This window comes from Anomaloglossus baeobatrachus, chromosome 6 (assembly GCF_048569485.1).
Source record: "Anomaloglossus baeobatrachus isolate aAnoBae1 chromosome 6, aAnoBae1.hap1, whole genome shotgun sequence".
Lineage (NCBI taxonomy): Eukaryota > Metazoa > Chordata > Amphibia > Anura > Aromobatidae > Anomaloglossus > Anomaloglossus baeobatrachus.
This window is the reverse complement of record NC_134358.1, coordinates 357,054,551-357,075,578: the sequence shown is the minus strand read 5'-3', so window position 1 is coordinate 357,075,578 and position 21,028 is coordinate 357,054,551. Positions and strand designations below refer to the sequence as shown.

General features: G+C 45.9%; 1 protein-coding gene across 3 annotated transcripts in view; it reads right to left on the bottom strand.

The window, feature by feature from the left end:
* Positions 1-21,028, bottom strand: part of SACM1L (SAC1 like phosphatidylinositide phosphatase) — a 543,139-nt gene that overhangs the window by 143,545 nt on the left and 378,566 nt on the right. For all 3 annotated transcript variants that reach the window (XM_075315019.1, XM_075315018.1, XM_075315020.1), the window contains one exon: positions 6,136-6,204. In XM_075315019.1, coding sequence (XP_075171134.1) covers positions 6,136-6,204 — 69 coding nt within the window. The remainder of the gene's footprint in view (positions 1-6,135; positions 6,205-21,028) is intronic.

Sequence of the window (21,028 nt, the reverse complement as noted above, 5' to 3'; positions counted from 1 at the left end):
CGTCACAGAATGCTCCTTTGCAGCAATTCCAGCTTTGCAGACCTTTGGCATTCTAGCTGTTAATTTGATGAGGTGATCTGGAGATATTTCACCCCATGCTTCCAGAAGCCCCTCCCCCAAGTTGGATTGGCTTGATGGGCACTTTTTGCATACCATACGCTCAAGCTGCTCCCATAACATCTCAATAGGTTGTGATCTGGTGCCTGGACTGGCCACTCCAGTACAAATCGCATACTAGCTGCCTGCTTCTTTCCTAAATAGTTCATGCATAATTTAGAGGTGTGCTTTGGGTTATTGTCCTGTTGTAGGATGAAATTGGCCCCAATCAAGCGCTGTCCACAGGGTATGGCATGGCGTTGCAAAATCCTTTGAGTGATAACCTTCCTTATTCAAATTTCCTTTTACCGTGTACAAATCTCCCACTTTACCAGCACCAAATCAACCCCAGACCATCACATTACCACCACCATGCTTGACAGATGGCGTCAGGCACTCTTACAGCATCTTTTCAGTTGCTCTGTGTCTCACAAATGTTCTTCTGTGTGATCCAAACACCTCAAACTTTGATTTCTCCAAAACACTTTTTTCCAATCTTCTTCTGTTTAATGTCTGTGTTCTTTTGCCCATATTAATCTTTTCCTTTTATTAACCAGTCTCCGATATGGCTTTTTCTTTGCCACTCTGCCCTGAAGGCTAGCATCTCAGAGTCGCCTCTTCACTGTAGACGTTGACACTGGCGTTTTGTGGGTACTATTTAATGAAGCTTCCAGTTGAGGACCTATGAGGGGTCGATTTCTCAAACTAGAGACTTTAATGTACTTGTCTTGTTGCTCAGTTGTGCAGCGGGGCCTCCCAATTCTCTTTCTACTCTAGTTAGAGCCTGTTTGAGCTCTCTTCTAAAGGGAGTAGTTCTTGCATGAAATATCCTTCATTTCTAAGAACAAGAAGAATAGACTTGTCGAGTTTCACATGAACGTTCTCTTTTTCTGGCCGTTTTGAGAGTTTCATGGAACCAACAAATGTAATGCTCCAGATTCTCAACTAGCTCAAAGGAAGGTCAGTTTTATAGCTTCTCTAATCAGCAAAACTGTTTTCAGCTGTGCTAACATACTTGCACAAGGGTTTTCAATGGATTTCTAAACATGAATTAGTCTTCTAACACAGTTAGCAAACAAAATGTACCATTAGAACACTGGAGTGGTAGTTGTTGGAAATGGGTCTCTATACATCTATGTAGATATTGCATTAAAAACCAGATGTTTGAAGCTAGAATAGTCATTTACCACATTAACAATGCATAGAGTGTATGTCTGTTTAATTTAATGTTAGCTTCATTGACAAAAAAAATGTGCTTTTCTTTCAAAAATAAGGAAATATCTAAGTGACCGAGTGGAAAAGTGCGTCATATATATATATATATACATATACATACATACATACATACATACATACATACATACATACATACATACATATATTATATAAATATATATATATATATATTGGGATTGGCATCCGCACCGTCGCAGCTACAGCCACAAAATTTTGCACTCGCACTTCTGGACCCCGAGAGCATCATAGGCTATGTTTTGAGGGGAAACTTTAACCCCACGCTTTACAGTTATTCACCAAAAAACCTGCCTCCATTAAAGCGAATGGAGCTGGGAGCCACAGTGCAGCCAGAACTTCAGAAGAATGCGCAGCCATGCCCTTATATGGAATGTTGGCATGTCACAATGCAGCCAGGGAAAGAGACAGACACAGACAGGCTAAGAAACAGACATAGACAGGGTAAGAGACAGGCAAAGAGACAGACTGACAGGGAAAGAGACAGACAGGGAAAGAGAGAGACAGGGAAAGAGAGGGAAAGAGAGACCGTGAAAGAGACAGACAGGGAAAGAGAGGGAAAGAGAGACAGTGAAAAAGACAGACAGGGAAAGAGAGGGAAAGAGACAGACAGGGAAAGACAGGGAAAGTGACAGAGATAGACAGGGAAAAAGATAGACAGACAGGGAAAGAGATAGACAGGCAGGGAAATAGACAGACAAAGAGATAGAGAGACAGATATATATAGAGGGGGAGACAGACAGAGAATGGGAGAGAAAGAGAGAGAGATAGTTACTATCCCGGGCAGCGCCGGGTGCTATGTTGTGAGGCGAAATTTTAACCCCGCGCATTCCAATTTACCAATCAATTTTGCCCCTATCTACATAATGGGGAAAAAGTGAAACGAAAAGTGTTGGGGTCAAATTGACAGCTGCCAGACGTGAACAAGGGGGACTTAAGGTGGGGCCCCGACATTAGATACTCACCACAATCTGGGATATGAACACACACACAAAATGCGCCACACACTACCACATTCTTGAACACATATACCACCCTCAGCACACATTTCACCACACATACACCAACCTCACCACATAATCGCCCTAAAACACACACAAGTCTGGTATTATCCTTCAAAAATATAAATCTGATTAATAAGCAGGGACTAACATGTAATCTCAACCCTATTTTAAAATGTGCAATTTTTATTAATATTCATTAAAATGTACCCACAAACAGACACACAAACATAAATGAGAATGGATCACGATATCCTTGTAAATAACCAAGTAATTTTATATACACACTCACTTTAGGAAAGGGAAGGGAAACTAATATAGCCCTATAAGGGTAGTGTATCCCTACCTAACAACGGAGGGTATGACACCATAAGTTACCGGGCGCCCCCGTTCCACGTCGGCTCTCCCTCTACCTTACCCTGATATAGGGATGAGATGGAAAGCCCTATAGTGGTGCTTGCACAGTACAATATATATGAGTTCCCAAATGGTAATACTCCTCACTGTATGTTTTCCTTAGATCAAGAAGGTATCAATTTACTGATCTACAACCAGGAATTCCTATTCATGATACTAGCACTGTACAAGACGTATAGACTTCTATTCCTAATAAATTATCTTTATGCAAGGTAGTGATCCATAAGAGATATTTACAACCACACATGTTAACGGGTGGTATACCCCACAAGTATATTACAGTCACCTAGAGTCATATCACAAGGGGCTCAGATAATCTCCCCATTATACCCCAGGAGCTGAAAGAAAAATGGGATACAGACACCCCTGCAAATTACTGCAAAATAGAAAAGGTTGCTCCAATCATATTCTATATAATATAGTATAACAGGGAGAAAAGATGAATTACTTCCCTGAGAAGCAGGAATCCAGGCCTGCCAGGCCTCAACGCGTTTCTCCTCTCCCTTTAGAGGGTCATGAGGAGACTCCCAAACGTGCTCCATCCGCCATGCTGCGCACTCCCAAACGTGCTCCATCCGCCATGCTGCGCACTCCCAAACGTGCTCCATCCGCCATGCTGCGCACTCCCAAACGTGCTCCATCCCCCATGCTGCGCACCCCCCATCGTGCTCCATCCCCCATGCTGCACCAGCATCAGCCTCTCTACCCGCAGCATCAGCCTCTCTGCCCGCAGCATCAGCCTCTCTCCTCCCAGCATCAGCCTCTCTACCCGCAGCATCAGCCTCTCTCATCCCAGCATCAGCCTCTCTGTCCCCAGCATCAGCCTCTCTGATCCCAGCATCAGCCTCTCTCCTCCCACCATCAGCCTTTTCTGTCCCCAGCATCAGCCTCTCTCCTCCCAGCATCAGCCTCTCTCCTCCCAGCATCAGCCTCTCTCCTCCCAGCCTACCCCAGCCAAAGCCTCCCCCAGCATCAGCCTCTCTCCTCCCAGCATCAGCCTTTTCTGTCCCCAGCATCAGCCTCTCTCCTCCCAGCCTACCCCAGCCTCAGCCTCCCCCAGCATCAGCCTCTCTCCTCCCAGCCTACCCCAGCCTCAGCCTCCCCCAGCATCAGCCTCTCTCCTCCCAGCATCAGCCTTTTCGGTCCCCAGCATCAGCCTCTCTCCTCCCAGCCTACCCCAGCCTCAGCCTCCCCCAGCATCAGCCTCTCTCCTCCCAGCCTCCTCCAGCACGCCGTGCTCCTCTGCCGACACTCACAGATCCGATCGCATACACTCACACACACACACCCACCCGATCGCATACACTCACACACACCCGATCGCATACACTCACGCACACACACATTGACGATATTGCACATACGCGCTCATACTCACAACATCCGGAGATACCACATGCTTCTGGCCATGTGATCCTCCGGCAGGTCCTGGAAGCTCACAGCACAGTATCGCCGCCGAGAAGCAAGCGATATCCCAGGATGTTGTGAGTATGTGGATGCGATGTGATGTGTGTGTGAGGTGTGTGTGAGAGTGAGTGTGATCTGATGTGTGTGTGTGTGTATGTGTGTGTGTGCTGTTATGTGTGTGCGTGTGTGTATGTTCCGCCGCTGCAGGACCTTGATGTGTGGATGCGATGTGATGTGTGTGTGAGGTGTGTGTGAGAGTGAGTGTGATCTGATGTGTGTATGTGTGTGTGTGCGCTGTTATGTGTGTGCGTGTGTGTATGTTCCGCCGCTGCAGGACCTTGATGCGCTGGTAACTATGCTACCATGGTTACCAGCGTATCTCGTCCCCCGCTCGCACGGGAGTCCACACCAGCATACGCCGGCCAGCCCCAGCAATGCGAGGGTATGTGTCAGCTGGTTTGGCGGCGTACGCTGATGTGGGCTCCCAGGGGTACAGTACTCACCTGATAGTCGTGGCTCCGTGACCGTGTCGGTTCGGGGAATGCGTGGGGGGGGCCAGAGCTAGCGTGCATTGCGTGAGGTGGGCGGGGCGTGGCCGAGTTGCTAATGCCTGCAGGGTGCCGGGGCGAGAAGACAATCTGTGGGGGGGGGCGGAGCCTGGGCGAGCGGCCGGCCAATCCGTGTGGGGGCGCAGCCTGGGCGAGCGGCCAATCCGTGCGGGGGGGCGGGGCCATGGCGAGCCCAGCGGCCAATCAGCTTTGTGTCACCGTAAGGACACAATTTTGGAGCAAGACAGACAGACAGAATAAGGCAATTATATATATAGATATCTATATCTATCTATCTATATATATAGATATATATTATATAATTATATATATCTAATATCTAAAGCTGTGTTTGTGTGTGTGTGTGTGTGTGTGTGTGTGTGTGTGTGTGTGTGTCCGGGATTGGTATCCGCACCGTCGCGGCTACAGCCACAACATTTTTAACACTCACACTTTTGGACCCCGAGAGCGTCATAGGCTATGTTTTGAGGGGAAATTTTAATCCCGCTTGTGAAGACATGGACACCCAATGCCTCTCATGGGTTAAAGTTTCTTAACATTCAGCCAGACGTCATTGTTCTTCTGTGTGCTATCTCATGTTTGCTTAGCTATTGTTTCTACAGACTCTTCCAGTAATCATTGTATTGTAGTTGTGTATTGCTAATGTGATTACCTTAGTAGCCATTATCTAGTCTGTGCATTCCAGACTACATGTATACCCTCAGTCTTTCTGTAGACCTCCAAAAGAGTGTCAGCAGCAGAATTTCCCTCATAACATTGAGTCATGACTACATTTTTTGCGTCAAAATCTTTTTGTCCTATTTTCCTCCTTAGAGGAGGTGCATCATATGGTGCAGTGCGTCTTATAGTCTGAAAAATATGGTACTTACAAGATTATATTATATGTTAAAAAACATTTTCTTTTTAACAAAGTTAAAAGATTTGAAACATATTGCCAAACACAAAAATGTTGAAAAAACATTTCAAAAGCTTTAGGGTGTGTGCACACAATGTGTAATCTCTTTTTCTTTTAGGTGTTTTTAGTTCAGCTTTATCACAAAACTACAGGCAAATCCTTACGCTAGCAGAATCAATGAGAAAACTGAAGTATAGTGCACATGTTGAGGTTTTTTCCTTGCAGGTTTGTTGCAGTAAATAATCTGCAGCATGTCTATTCTTTCAGGAGTTTTGGAGTGCATTTCTCACCACTGAAAACAATGAAAAACACTGCAAACATGCATCAAAAATGAGGCAAAAAAACGCATTTTTGTGATGCGTTTTTCCTGCCAAAAGATGTAGCAATGGTGCAGAAATTTCTGTAACCAATCAACGTTCACACAGACATGCAAGGTGCTTTCTTCTATATTAGTTGGAAATGTCCAGTCAACTTGAAAGAAACAATTCTAATAACTTACCAAGTTAATTATAACTTGCTTTCCATAACTAATTATCTGTGAGTCAAAATGTCGCTGAAATCCATCCATCTGAAAAAAAAAAAATTACAAACAAAAAATCTTAGTAAACAAAACATTTAATAAATGCACACTGATGATGTGAAAAAAAATACAAAATGTTCAGAGTTTGATAGATTGCAATAAATTATTAAAGTGAACCTGTCAGGTCCAATATGCACCCAGAGCCACGAGCAGTTCTGGGTGCATATTAGTAATCCCTGCCTAAAGCTGGGTTCACACAGAGCGACAGCGGCAACGAGGTCACTGTTACGTCACCATTTTCTGTGACGTAACAGCGACCTTGTAAGACGCTGTTATGATCGCTGCTTAGCTGTCAAACACAGCAGAAGCAGCAGCGATCATAACGACACGCGTCGCTGTGCTACATGTGCAGAGAGCAGGGAGCCGCGCACACTGCTTAGCGCTGGCTCCCTGCACTCCTAGCTACAGTACACATCGGGTTAATTACCCAATGTGTACTGCAGCTACATGTGCAGAGAGCTGGGAGCCGGCACTGGCAGCGAGGGCGGACGCTGGTAACGAAGGTAAATATCGGGTAACCAGGGAAAGGTCTTCCCTTGGTTACCCGATGTTTACCCTGGTTACAGCTTACCGCAGCTGCCAGATGCCGGCTCCTGCTCCCTGCATTTCGTCGCTCTCTCGCTGTCACACACAGCGATGTGTGCGTCACAGCGGGAGAGCGACGACCAAAAAATGAAGCTGGACATTCAGCAACGAGCGGCAACCTCACAGCAGGGGCCAGCTCGTTGCTGGATGTCACACACAGCGACAGCGACGGGATGTCGCTGCAACGTCACAGAAAATGGTGACGTAGCAGCGACGTCGTTGTCGTCGTCGCTGTGTGTGACACCACCCTAACTGTCCCTGTATACACTAGCATAGATAAAAGAATCTTTAGAAACAGTATTTCTAAAAATGTTTTATCTTATGTTAATGAGTGTGGGGACGAGTAACAAGGGGGTTGCTTCCCTTGCTAGTCGGCCCCATTAGCAGGTTAGTATGCCCCTGTGGGCATACTAACATGCAAATGAATAAGCAGCATCAGTGTATGATCTCACTCACCTCTCCGCTGCCATTGCTGCCTGATGCTGGATTTCGGCTCAGTGCGCATGACACCGGAGTTTTGGTCATGCGCATTACTTCAGTTTGAAGCCAGGACGCGTACACCTGGCATCATATTGCGCATGACCGAAACTCCGCGGTCATGTGCATGGAGCCGAAATCCAGCGCTGGCGGCGATGGCAGCGGAGAGGTGAGTGATCTCATCCTGTGACGCTGCCCATTCAGTAGTATATTAGCACGACCACAAGGGCGTACTAACCTGCTAATGGGGAAGACTAGCAAGGGAAGCAACGCCCTTTGAACTAGTCCAATCTCATTAGCATACGATAAATGATCTTTACAAATACTTTTCCTAAATATCCATTTATCTATGATCGTGTATACAGGGACAGTTAGGTAGGGATAAGCAATATGCTCCAAGACCTGCTTGTGGTTCTGGGTGCATACTGCACCTGACAGTTTCCCTTTAAGCTATGTAATTGGAGAGCTAGAGCTTCTAATAGTCTTGCATGCAGATTTTTCACAATGCTGGAAAATCTCAGTAGCGTTATAAGATTGCACAAGGGTCAGGGTGGAAAGCTTGCAAATTTCAAAACCCATTGCATACTTTAGTGTTTAAAGAAAACGTTTATATTTCTATCCAAAATGTAATAAATACCTGGTAAAAATTCCTATTTTGCGTTTTGCACTTCATGACCTCGTGACTTATTGTTATCATGACTCCATTGAAGAGATATTCAACATTTGTTGCTTGAGGGTGCCGCATGGCACATGAAATACAGAATATAGAGTAGGACCCCCCTATTGAGATTTGCCGTGACGTTGGCAGGGGTGGCTCAAAGAATTGATCAATTATTTGCTAAAAATCTCATTTATATTACAGTTCAGTTGGAATAAATCTGTGAATTTGCACTTTTTATATGATGCATGCCATTTTCAGATCGTGCTGGCTCCCCTCTCTAACAGTCACAATATGAATATAATTTTGTTCTTCTTTGGAACTTAAGCCCTGCCCAGTGAACCTCAGCACTACCCAGTGAATGCAATGTCAGCAGTGCCATGCTGCTTCTGGCAGTTTTTTTAACTCAGACATTTGTAAGGTGCACAACAGTAAGTGGGGGGAGGGCAGAGACACAAAAGAGACCACTGAAGCACAAGGCAGGCTAGCTGCGGTCAAACCACTGAAACACCCCACTACCTCAGGATAGGCAGGAAACAAAATGCTTTCAGTGGTAATGCTATATGAAATATTTTCATGTTCAAAAATAATATTGAAGTGCTTATTAAGTATTGATTAAATCAAGTGCATGTTCATTTTTACACCTAGAGAATAGAAACAGCTCCTTTAATCATTGTATATACAAATCATAGCACATTCTTATTAAATCTACAGTCTACATAACCCTTCTCCCAAAGGTGAGGTCAGAAAGACAGATCCAACCTAGCCTACCAAATCCGTCTTGCTAGCATAGATATTGAAGCCTTGAGCCCTTTCTTAGTACCCTGAAGTAATACAAACAAGGTTTTGTCTTTTCTCCAAGCACTGGTAACTGACAGGTATTCCTTTAGGATATGACTAACATCTAAGCAATGCCACGTTTTCTCCTTTTAACTCTTTAAACTATCACAAAAGGATAGAAGAACAATTTCCTGGGATCTATGAAAACTAGAGACTACATTCGGGAGATATGTGGGATGTTCTTTTAAGATCACTCTTATCCTCAAAAAATTGAGGAAAAGGAGGGTCTTTCAATAAAACCTGGATGTCACTTACCCTACGAACAGATATTATGGCTGTCAGGATGGATTGTTTTCAAGGACAGACATTTACCCGATATGGATTGTATAGGCTGAAATGGGGTATTTGTCAAGGACACAATAGAGATCCTATTGCGATAAGGCTACACTACGCCTGGGTCTTGAACATGCTTTAAATAAACCGGAAATTCCAGCAGTCTCCTACCAGGTCATAATTATACAGAGCTGCCAGAGCCGACACTTGAATTTTCAGAGTACTGACAGACAGTCCCTGTTCCAACCCCTTCTGGAGGAACACAAGGATCGATGTAATTGGTACCGACTCTTTCGGATTCAAAACTGTAGATGATAAAAGCTTTTTCCAGGTGCTATTGTAATTTTTTTGTGGTCACCAGTTTCCTACTCCGTAGGTTGGTAGAAATTAGATTGGAGGAAAACCCTCTGCTTTACAATAGTGCTCTCTCAAATTCCATGCTGTCCGATGTAACCTGCCTGGCAGGGGATGGCAAGTTGGTCCTTGAGAAAGAAGGTCTGGCAGTTCCGGCAGTAGCCATGGGTTGGTGACCGACATTCTGTTTAACCAAAAGAACCATTGTCTTTTTGGCCAGAATGGAGCTATCAAGATTACCCTTGCTCTGTCCTCACTGATTTTCCTCAGGACTGTCGGTATCAGAGCTATCGGAGGAAAGGCGTAAGCAGGGCTGAAATCTCACTTGATTAATAGAGCGCCTACCGTGTGAGGTTGATCCTTCAGGTTCAGGGAACAAAACTGTCTGACTTTGTTGTTATGATTGTTTGCGAAAAAGTCTATTAATGGAAGCCCCCATCTTTCAATTATTTCATTGAAAATGGACTGTTTTAAAACTCATTCCCCTTGTCTCAGTCGGTTGCTCAAAACGTTCAGCATACAGCTCTCCTCTTATGTATGTACAGCTATCAAGGATTTCCAGTGACTTTCTGCTAGAAGTAATATTCTGTCACTTCTATAAGTGACCTGAAATCGTGTCCACCCTTGGTGATTCAAACACGCTACAATCGCCTAATTGTCTGATGTTTAAGAAAGAATAAGCTTCTTTTTTGACCAAACCCCCTGTATTAGGTGATCCTGTAAGTGATAGCCCCAAATCTTGTGACTTGCATCGGTGGTGACTATCCTGGATATCTGGTTCATCCAGGGAATGCCTCTGGCCAAGTTCTCTAAGCCCAACCACTAATGAAGGGATCTGACTGTCGGGCCACAATAAAATCTTATCATCCAGATGATCTCCTAGAACGGCTTGGTTCAATGTTCCATTGAAGGACCCTGGTATGTGCTTGGGCCCAAAGGACTGCTGAAATGGATGACATTAGGGAGCCGAGAAGTGAGATCACTCCCCTGAGAGACATACTTGGAGCTCTTACTGCCTGTTAAACTGGATTGCGAATTTTCACCAACTTGGCCTCCGGAAGGAGAGACTTCTGTATCCAAATAATATTCACTCCTGAGTCCAATGTGAGTCCTAGAAAAATCTGCACTGTAATTGGATTTAAGCTTCATTTTTCTAGATTCAGAATAAATCCTAGGTTTCTTAAAAGAAGCACAAACGTTTTGTAGAAGGTTGACACAATGTCAGGCTGACCTGCCTATGATAAGGAAATCGTCCAAATATGAAGATGATGAGGACCTCTTTTTGCTGCAGATGACCTGTGACTTCTGATATTTTTGTAAAGACTCTCGGTGCTCTTGCAAACCCAAATGGAAGGGCTGTGTATTGAAAATGTCTGATTCTACCCTCCATGAGCATGGTTACCCTGAGGAACTTTTGAAACCGGATGTTTAAAGGCCTGTGGTAATATGCGTCCTTTAAAGCTATGTCCACACGCTGCATCTGAGTGCATCTTTTCATCCTGTGATCACAGAAAACGCATCCTTGACTCAAAAAACACATACATGAAAGAACATGTGTTTTGTTAATGCTGTTTTTTTGTATTTTTTTTAAAGGAGAAACAAAATATCATAAGATAGGAGAATTGATGAATAAATAGAAAGGACATATGGAATAGATAGAAAGAAAGAACAGAATAGCTCCATAGATAGAGATAGCTAGCTTGGCCAGTTTTTTAAATACATTTTTTGGCAAAAGATGGTGTTTCCAGCACAGTAACAACAGCAGCTGCAGACTGCAACTCTCAGCTGTCTGCTGTACCTTGTCAAAAATAGTGGGGATCTAACACTTTTTTTTTTTAATTATTTGATTTAAAAAATAAAAAAAATTATATATGCATATACACACACATATATATTATACACATATATATTATATATATATATATATATATATATATATATATATATATATATACATACATACATATATATACACACACACACACACACACACACACACACACACACCGTATTTTTCGCTTTATAAGACGCACCGGATTATGAGCCACACCCCAAATTTAGACATAAAAAAAAAGGTAAAAAAAAGAAAAATTGGGTCCGTCTTATACTCCGGTGTTCTCATACCGGAGGGGGGCAGCAGTGGTGGTAAAGCGGGTTACAGGAGGCACAGGTTGTGCTGGCAGGCGCGGCGGGTCAGTCGTGGCAGGTGCCGTGGCGTCCGTGGTGGAAGGAGCCGCGGGGTCCGTGGTGGCAGGTGCGGTGGCGTCCGTGGTGGCGGCAGCAGCGGCGGCGGATGAGTCATGCAGCAGGCCGGCGCAGTGAGAGTGTCCGCGGTCCCGGTTCAAATGGTGGCTCCGTGGTGGCAGCGGCGGTGACGGCTCCGTGGTGGCAGCGGCGGTGACGGCTCCGTGGTGGCAGCGGCGGTGACGGCTCCGTGGTGGCAGCGGCGGTGACGGCTCCGTGGTGGCAGCGGCGGTGACGGCTCCGTGGTGGCAGCGGCGGTGACGGCTCCGTGGTGGCAGCGGCGGTGACGGCTCCGTGGTGGCGGCGGCGGTGACGGCTCCGTGGTGGCGGCGGCGGTGACGGCTCCGTGGTGGCGGCGGCGGTGACGGCTCCGTGGTGGCGGCGGCGGTGACGGCTCCGTGGTGGCGGCGGCGGTGACGGCTCCGTGGTGGCGGCGGCGGTGACTGCTCCGTGGTGGCAGCGGCGGTGACGGCTCCGTGGTGGCAGCGGCGGTGACGGCTCCGTGGTGGCAGCGGCGGTGACGGCTCCATGGTGGAGCAAACTGATGCGGTGTTTTCCCAGAGAGTCCGCGGTCCCGATTCAAGTGATGGTGCCGGGAAGCGGTGCATGCTTAGATGGAGCTCTCATCCCAGGGCTCCATCTGCGCACACGCTGACTCCCGGAGCAGCGCGTGCGCAGATGGAGCTCTCATCCAAGAGCTCCATCTGCGCATGAGCCCACTCCCGGCGCCATCATTTGAAAGTGGAACAAAAAAAGACAGTTTGCGCTCTGATAATGCTAAAGTATGGAAACCATGAATGTGTGAACATGGACCTGCATTACTGCTAAGGAAAATCTAAGAAAAATGAGATATTTAGCATATAGAAATGGCCATTTGTATATCTGCCCAGTTGCCCCTTCACGGCATATCTCGTAACTGGGTAACCTAACGCTATTCTGAAGCCTATCTCTGGGTTAAAAACCTCCTGTGTATGGGCACGTAGGAACCTGCTATATAGAATGAGATTACCTGTGACAACTAGGGGAGGGGTGCACGGTCAGAAGGTATGACCCTCTTGATATAGACAAAAAAGACTGCCTGCACTCAGCCTCATCGACCTGACGTGTGAACAGGCGCAAAACTGAACATGACATAAAATACAAAAAAAGACAGTTTGCGCTCTGATAATGCTAAAGTATCATTTGAAAGTGGGACCGCGGACAAACTGGGTAACTTGCTGCACAGCCGCCCGCCCCGCACGCATAGAGTGGCAGCCAGTAGGCTGCTGCCCGCCCACCCAGCGTGCAAGCAGCAGGGTACCTGTGCTTGCGTGCGGTTGGCAGCCGGGTGCCTGAGTGAGGGCGGCAGCCGCCTGCCGCCCACACACAGCACCCGGCTGCCGCCCGCACACAGCCACGGGTACCCGGCTGCCGCCGCACGCAAGCACAGGCACCCGGCCGCTTGCACAAAGCCACAGGCACCCGGCCACCCGATCGCCGCACAGACAGGACCCCCAGGTACCGCTATATTCGGATTATAAGACGCAACCCCCATTTTCCTCCCAAATTTTTGGGAGGAAAAGTGCATCTTACACAGCGAAAAATACGGTATATATATATTATATATATATATGTACACATACATATATACCGTATTTGGTTTTAGAGGGGGGAAAATAGGAAAATAAAACTTTAAGCAAAAAAAATGTGGTCATGACACACTTATGGGGCGAGGATCTGCTGCTGACACTGTTATGGGGGTAATGTCCCCAAATTCTCTACTAAGGTACCCCATTCTGGTAAGGATCCTCCTGCCTTGTATATGATCCTGCTTATAATATACCCCCCATCCATCCTGCTCATAAGATACCCTCCATCCATCCTGCTCATAATATACCCCCCATCCATCCTGCTCATAATATACCCCCCATCCATCCTGCTCATAATATACCCCCCACCCATCCTGCTCATAATATACCCCCCATCCATCCTGCTCATAATATACCCCCCATCCATCCTGCTCATGATATACCCCATCCATCCTGCTCATGATATACCCACCATCCATCCTGCTCATGATATACCCCCATCTATCCTGCTCATGATATACCCCCCATCCATCCTGCTCATAATATACCCCCCATCCATCCTGCTCATAATATACCCCCCATCCATCCTGCTCATGATAAACCCCCATCCATCCTTCTCATGATATACCCCCATCCATCCTGCTCATGATATACCCCCATCCATCCTGCTCATGAAATACCCCCATCCTGGTATATAGCCTGTGGCACAGAAAAAAAATAAACGTTTATACTCACCTTTCCTCACTCCCTGAAGCACCGATCTCTGTCTCAGCTGCAGCGCCGCTGTGTGGAGCCGTCCCAGTGTGTGGAGCAGTCACAGTTGTCTGCAGCATCGCGCGATGTCTTCCTGTCTTGAGCCCGGTCAGCTGAGCTGGTGGACACTAGCGGCGCGCACAGTGATGACGTTATCGCTGTGCGCGCCGCTAGTGTCCAGATCAGCTGACCGGCACAGACAGGAAGACATCGCGCGATGCTGCAGGGGGACAGCTCCACACACGGGGACGGGTGAGTGTACTGATTCACTGCATCCCGCGCTGATAATGATGCACGGGGGGCAGTGAATACAGCCGCACATGATCACTCCAGGCTGTAGTTGCCAGGAGTGATCACGTCCGGCTGTTAATTATGCGCGCACCCACCCCGACCATCACCCTGCCCACCTGTCTGCGCCGGTTTCGCTGAGAGATGATGGGCGGGAGGATGGGCGTGGATATGTAATGAGCGGGGCCACGTGGTCACGGCAGGCGCTCCTGCAGCCTGCTCGTGTCCCGATGGCCCGCTCCACCGCAGCACCCACATTTCCGGCCGCAGCCCTATATTCAGACCATAAGACGCACCCCCCACTTTCCCCCAACATTTGGGGGGAAAAATTCCTCTTATGTTCTGAAAAATACGGTATATATATATATATATATATACATAAATACATACATACATACAAACATAGAGGAAAAGAAGTTCCAGGGCGGCACTCAGGGATGAACGGTGCTGAGGTCTATGGAAGGAATCCACAATCAAAAATGGAGAAAAAGACCGGCACTCTTCTTTATTAATGTAAATTCTTTTTATTGTACAATTCCATGTACAGGAGTCAAATATTATAACACGTTTCGGCAAAAACCTTTCTCAAACAAAAGATGATTACTGCATCACCGTTCCCACTCTAAATAATAAAGGTTCATGGATCTGGTAGGAGCAAACACCCTACTCATTTGCATAATCAAATATATCCTAATTAGCACAATTAACATGAATTAAATCCCAAGATCCAATTCAAGTTGAAAAGACAAAAAAAAACAAAACAAAACAAAACAAAACAAAAAAAAAAGATATACTTTTATAGATGCAGAGCATATGAGGGAAAAAGCGGGAAATATCAATAATAATTAATGTGAATCATCAAAAATAAAAACTCCTGTTCATATAAATTATTGCAATACATTTTTTACCATTTTTTACTATTATAATTTTTATCCTTAAGGATTCACATAGCATCATGAAATTTAAACTAGAAAAACATAGGTTATATTATCCTCATAACGACGGCCGTACGACTTAAAGCGGCGGCAAAACAGGGTACTTATTCTGTTCCGCCGCTTTAAAGCGGCGGGCCGAAGAAAGCCTGTAGCGCCCCCCAGAGACCGAAAATCTCGGGGGTTTCAGCTACCGGGAATAGCTGAGACCCCCCAGATTATGAATCGGGTGGTTTTTTTGGACCCCGATAATGTGATCGCCGGTATACACCGTATACCGACGAACACATAAAAAATCTGACGTGATCGAACATGTCAGATGAGAAAGAAATATAAACCCCTAGTGCCCCCCAAAGCCCCCGGTACCGGAGAGTCCCCCCCCACACTCCTAACCCCTATCCGGAACAGTCAAAATGGTGCCGAAGCGCACAGAAAACTGCCACCGCCGGCTCTGCATTCATTTTCCCTCCGATCTGAAATGATCAAACATTTCAGATCGGAGGGACATGTCCTCGCCTTGACCCCTGCTCCGGTACACCGGAGCCCACTCCGGTTCTCCAGAGCGCTCCCCCTTCGCCCCTCCGGAGCATGCAAGATTGCGGCGCGCAGGGCACAGTAGCGCGCGGCCGCATTCATCCTGCTCTGCCGCATGTGACACGTCACATGCGACAGAAAAGTTGTCGCCAGTTCTCCCGCCGTCGCCCCCGGTCAGCCCCGTTACCTGGCTTCTGCTCCGTCCCCGCGATCACTCCGCCTCCTTCTAGAAAGCTGGCGGTGCATGTGCAGACAGCGGCTGTCAGCTGGATCCTTGCAAGCAGGGACGCTGATCTCGCTGCTGCACTGTGGACCAGGGGAGAGTGAGTGCAGTAATCTGCAGCCACACTCCTCACATGGAGAGCCTGCTGTTCTAGAAAATGGGGGGTACGTTCTGTGAGCGTGCCCCTCATATTCTGGAATGAGGTTGCTGCAGGTCACTCTGCCCTAGGTTGGACCGGGTCAGTGTGAGTGCAGTATTCTCAGATTACTGCACCCACACTGCTCATGGAGAGCTTGCTCTTCCAGAAAATGGGGGATTCGTTCCCTGAACGTGCCCCCCATATTCTAGAAGGTCCAGAGTTGTCGAGGGACCTCCAAAATGGATTACAGCGACTGGAATTTCTTTATTTTCAATAAATTGGTGAAAGAGGAATGTTTCGGGGAGTTTTTTTTTTTTCAAATAAATTTTTTTTTGTCTTTATTTTTTTTCTATTACTGACTGGGTTTACTGATGTCGGGTATCTGTTTAGATGCCGTGACATCACTAACCCCAGGGCTTGATGCCAGGTGACATTACAGCTGGTATCAACCCCGTATATTACCCAGTTTGCCACCGCACCAGGGTGTGGGATGAGCTGGGGCGAAGCGCCAGGATTGGCGCATCTAATGGATGCGCCACTTCTGGGGCGGCTGCGGCCGGCTATTTTTAGGCTGGGAAGAGTCCAATAACCATGGCTCTTCCCACCCTGAGAATACCAGACCCCAGCTGTCCGCTTCACCTTGGCTGGTGATCTAATTTGGGGGGGACCCCACGTTTGTTAGTTTTTTTTAAAAAAAAAAACGCCTGGGGAGCCCTCCAAATTGATCACCAGACAAGGTGAAGCTGTCAGCTGTGGTTTGCAGGCTACAGCTGTCTGCTTTACCCTAGCTGGCTATCAAAAATAGGGGGGACCCCACGTCGTTTATTTTAATTATTAATTTTTTGGGGGGCTAAATATAAGGCTAGGCACCCTTTAGTGCCACATGAAAGGCACTAAAGGGCGCCAGCTTAGAATATGCAGGGGGGTGGGATGTTATATATGTTTGACATTATCCATTCATCCATTGTAGCATTTTAGGCTATGTGCCCACGATCAGGGTTTGCAGTGTTTTGGACGCAGAGTTTTTTCCCTGTGTCCATAACGCTGCGTTGTGCAGTAGAAGCACAGTGGAAGGATTTTTAGAAATCCCATGCCCAATGTGCTTTTCTCCGCAGCATAAACCGACCTGTGGTGCAGCTTCCAGAGCCTCAGCATGTCAATTTATGCTGCGGAGACAAGAGAGTGTTCTCTGCAAGTAGCATAGAGCTCCACAGCAGCCTGAACCCAAATCGTGGGCATGGGCAGCTGCGTTCTCCCGTGGACAACACTCACACATCTGCAGGAAGGCTGACACTGTGTACTAGACGCCGTTTCGCTGGATCATGGCCACATAGCCTAAAAATGAGAAATTTGTTGCTACAGCAACATTTTTGTGAAGTACCTGTGGATTCAAAATGCTTACTATACTCCTGAATAAAATCCAGTTTCCAAAATGGGGTCACTTGTGGGGGGTTTCTGCTGTATAGGTACCCAAGGGGCCCTGCAAATGTGACATGATGCCCGCAATTTATTTAAACTTTTCCAGAATTAAAATGGTGCTCCTTCCATTCCAAGCCCTCCCATTTATCCAAACAGAGGTTTTTGGCCACATGTGGGGTATTCCTGTGCTCATAAGACATTGGATAACAACCTGTTGGGTCCACAGTTTGTTGTTGCCTCTTGAAAAAGTAAGAAATATGATGCTAAAGCAACATTTTTGTGAAAAAAATGAAAATTTTCAATATGGCAACCTAAGCTTATCAAATTCTGTGAAGTACTCTTGGATTCAAACTGCTCACTATACTCCTAGATAAAAGCCTTGAGGTGCCTTGTTTCCAAAATGGGGTCACTTGTGGGGGACCTCCACTGTTTAGGCACCTTAGGGGCTTTCCAAATGCAACATAGCGTCCGCTAATGATTCCAGTCAATTGTGCAGTCAAATGGCGCTCCTTCCCTTCCGAGCCCTGTCATGCGCCCAAACAGTTGATTTCCACCACATATAAGGTATCGCCAAACTCAGGAGAAATTGCACAATAAATTTTATGCTGAATTTTTTCCTTTTACTCTTGTAAAAAAAAAAAAAAAAAGCTACCTGGTTGAAATAACAATTTTGTGGTAAAATTTTATTTTTTTATTTTCATGGCTCAACGTTATAAAATTCTGTGAAGCACCTGGGGGTTCAGGGTACTCACCAAACATCTAGATCAGTGTTTCTCAACTCCAGTCCTCAAGACCCACCGACAGGTCATGTTTTCAGGTTTTCCTCAATCAGATTTTCAGGATTTCCTTAATGTTGCACAGGTGATGGAATTATTCCCAGTTTAATATTGAGGAAAACCTTAAAACATGACCTGTTGGTGGGTCTTGAGGACTGGAGTTGAGAAACACTGATCTAGATAAATTCCTTGAGGGGCCTAGTTTCCAAAATGGGGTCACTTGTGCGGGGTTTCTGCTGTTTAGGTACCTTTGGGGACCTCCAAATGAGACATGGTGCCCGCAATCTTTTTCAGCCAAATTTCCTTTCCAAAATTCCAATATTGCTCCTTTCGTTCCAAACCCTCCCATTTGTCCAAACAAAGGTTTCAGACCACATGTGAGGTATCACCGCGCTAATACAAAAGTGGGTAACAAACCTTGAGGTCAAATTTTTGGAATTACCTCTTGAAAAAGTGAGAAAATTGATGCTAAAGCAACATTTTTGAGAAACTTATTAAAATTTCAATATGACAACGTAACGTTAACAAAATCTGTGAAGTACCTGTGGATCCAAAATGCTCACTATACCCCTAGATAGAAGCCTTGAGGGGTCTAGTTTCCAAAATGGCGTCACTTGTGAGGGGTTTCTTCTGTTTAGGTACCTTAGCGGACCTGTAAATGCAACAAGGTGCCCGCAATCTGTTCCAGCAAAATTTGCTTTCCAAAATTCAAATATTGTTCCTTCTGTTCCGAGCCCTCCCATTTGTCCAAACAGAGGTTTCTGACCACATGTGGGGTATTGGCGCGCTCATAAGAAAGTGGGGAACAAGTTTTGGGGTCCATTTTGTTGTGTTATTTCTTCTAAAAGTGAATACATTTGGGTTAGAGCAACATTTTTAGGTAAAATTTAATTTTTGCTTTTTTTCATTCCACATTGCTTTTGTTCATGTGAAGCACCTGAAGGGTTAATAAACTTCTTGAATGTGGTTTTGAGTACTTTGGGGGGTGCAATTTTTAGAATGGTGTCACTTTTGGGTATTTTCTGTCATCTAGGCCTATAGAAGTCACTTTAAATGTGATGTGGTCCCTAAAAAAATGGTTTTGTAAATTTTGATGTAAAAATGAGAAATCGCTGATAAACGTTGAACCCCTCTAACTTCCTAACAAAAAAAAATGTTGGTTCCAAAATTGTGCTGATGTAAAGTAGACAAGTGGGAAATGATGCTGAGCTTATCATCATGGCGCAGCAGGATAGCAGCGATCAAAAAATGACCTGGAACATTCAGGAGCGTGCAGCGATTTTGCAGCAGGGGTCTGATCATTGTTATGTGTCACACACAGCGACGTCGCTGTTGAGGTCGTTGCTACAGAAAATGGCGACTTGGCAGCAATGTCGTTGTCGTCGTCGCTGTGTGCTACACCACCTTTAAACCACAAGGGCATTTCAACATATACACCACAAAACTACTATCACAGGTATAATATCCATTTATTCTAAAAGATTCCCCTGTACGAGGATGCTGAAATGTCGATTCCTTAATCACACCAGAGCAGTAGACAGTTCAGACACTGGAATGTGCCTGTCACAGGGTTAGAAAGAATTCAGAGATGGCAGTTGGTAGCAGTTGAGCAGGACACTGTAAACATGAGCTCCTGATCAAATCTAAGTTTATACCTTATAATGAACAGATTGGAGGACATAGCCCAGAAACCCACAGCCATGATGATATACTAAGCACGTCGGAATGGATTTTAAGGATTTTAAGCCAAGACAAGACAAGAAAAATCAAGATACAAAGCAGGAACAGATCACCTAGTGGAAATCAAGCTAACGGAAAACCACCAAACCCTAACCTAGCACAGCGCATCCCCAAGGTAAGGGCTCCACATCAACACACTGCTAAGATAACAATAGACTGTTTATTACACATTACACAATATATTAGAGAATATAAAAGAAAGACTTTTAAAATGAAACAATATGGGGATTGCACTGTTAGGCTATGTGCACACGCTGCGTTTTTTTGACGCTGCGTTTTTGGCCGCTAAAAACGCACAAAAACACACCCACGGCAAAAAACGCATGCGTTTTTACCGCGATTTGGTGCGCTTTTGGCTGCGTTTTTCTGCGTTTTTCCAATGCATTGCATGGGGGGAAAAACACAAAAACGCAGGAAAGAATTGACATGTCCATTTTTTTTTTTTTAAGCTCAAAAACGCAGCTTAAAAAAAAAAAGTTGTGTGCGGACAGCAAAAATGAAAACTCAGACTTTGCTGGGGAAGCAAAGTCATGCAGTTTTGAGGCCAAAAACGCACCCGAAAACCGCGCAAAAACGCACTGTGTGAACTAAAGGTACCGTTACACTAAGCAACATCGCTAGCAACATCGCTGCTGAGGCACAACTTTCTAGTGAGGTTGCTTAGTGTGACATACAGCAACAACCGGGCCCCTGCTACTTTATTCAGGGCATCATGAAGCCTGGGCCCAGACTCTCAGAAACCATTACAAGAATGTCAAAACACGGGGCATTAACAGGGGCAAACAAATTAGAGTACGGGACGAGGAGGACCCTGAGACTTTTAATCTCTCCATAAACATTTATAGTAATGGAACTATCATGGTACAAGGAACAAAAATAAAACTGGAGGAATTTCTACAACAATTCAGGCATGTTAGGACTCAAGTACAAACCCTGAGAGGCATAACCACTCCTGGCCAGACCACAGCAGCCAGGGTCCCAAGCTGTGCACCAGCAACATCTACATCAC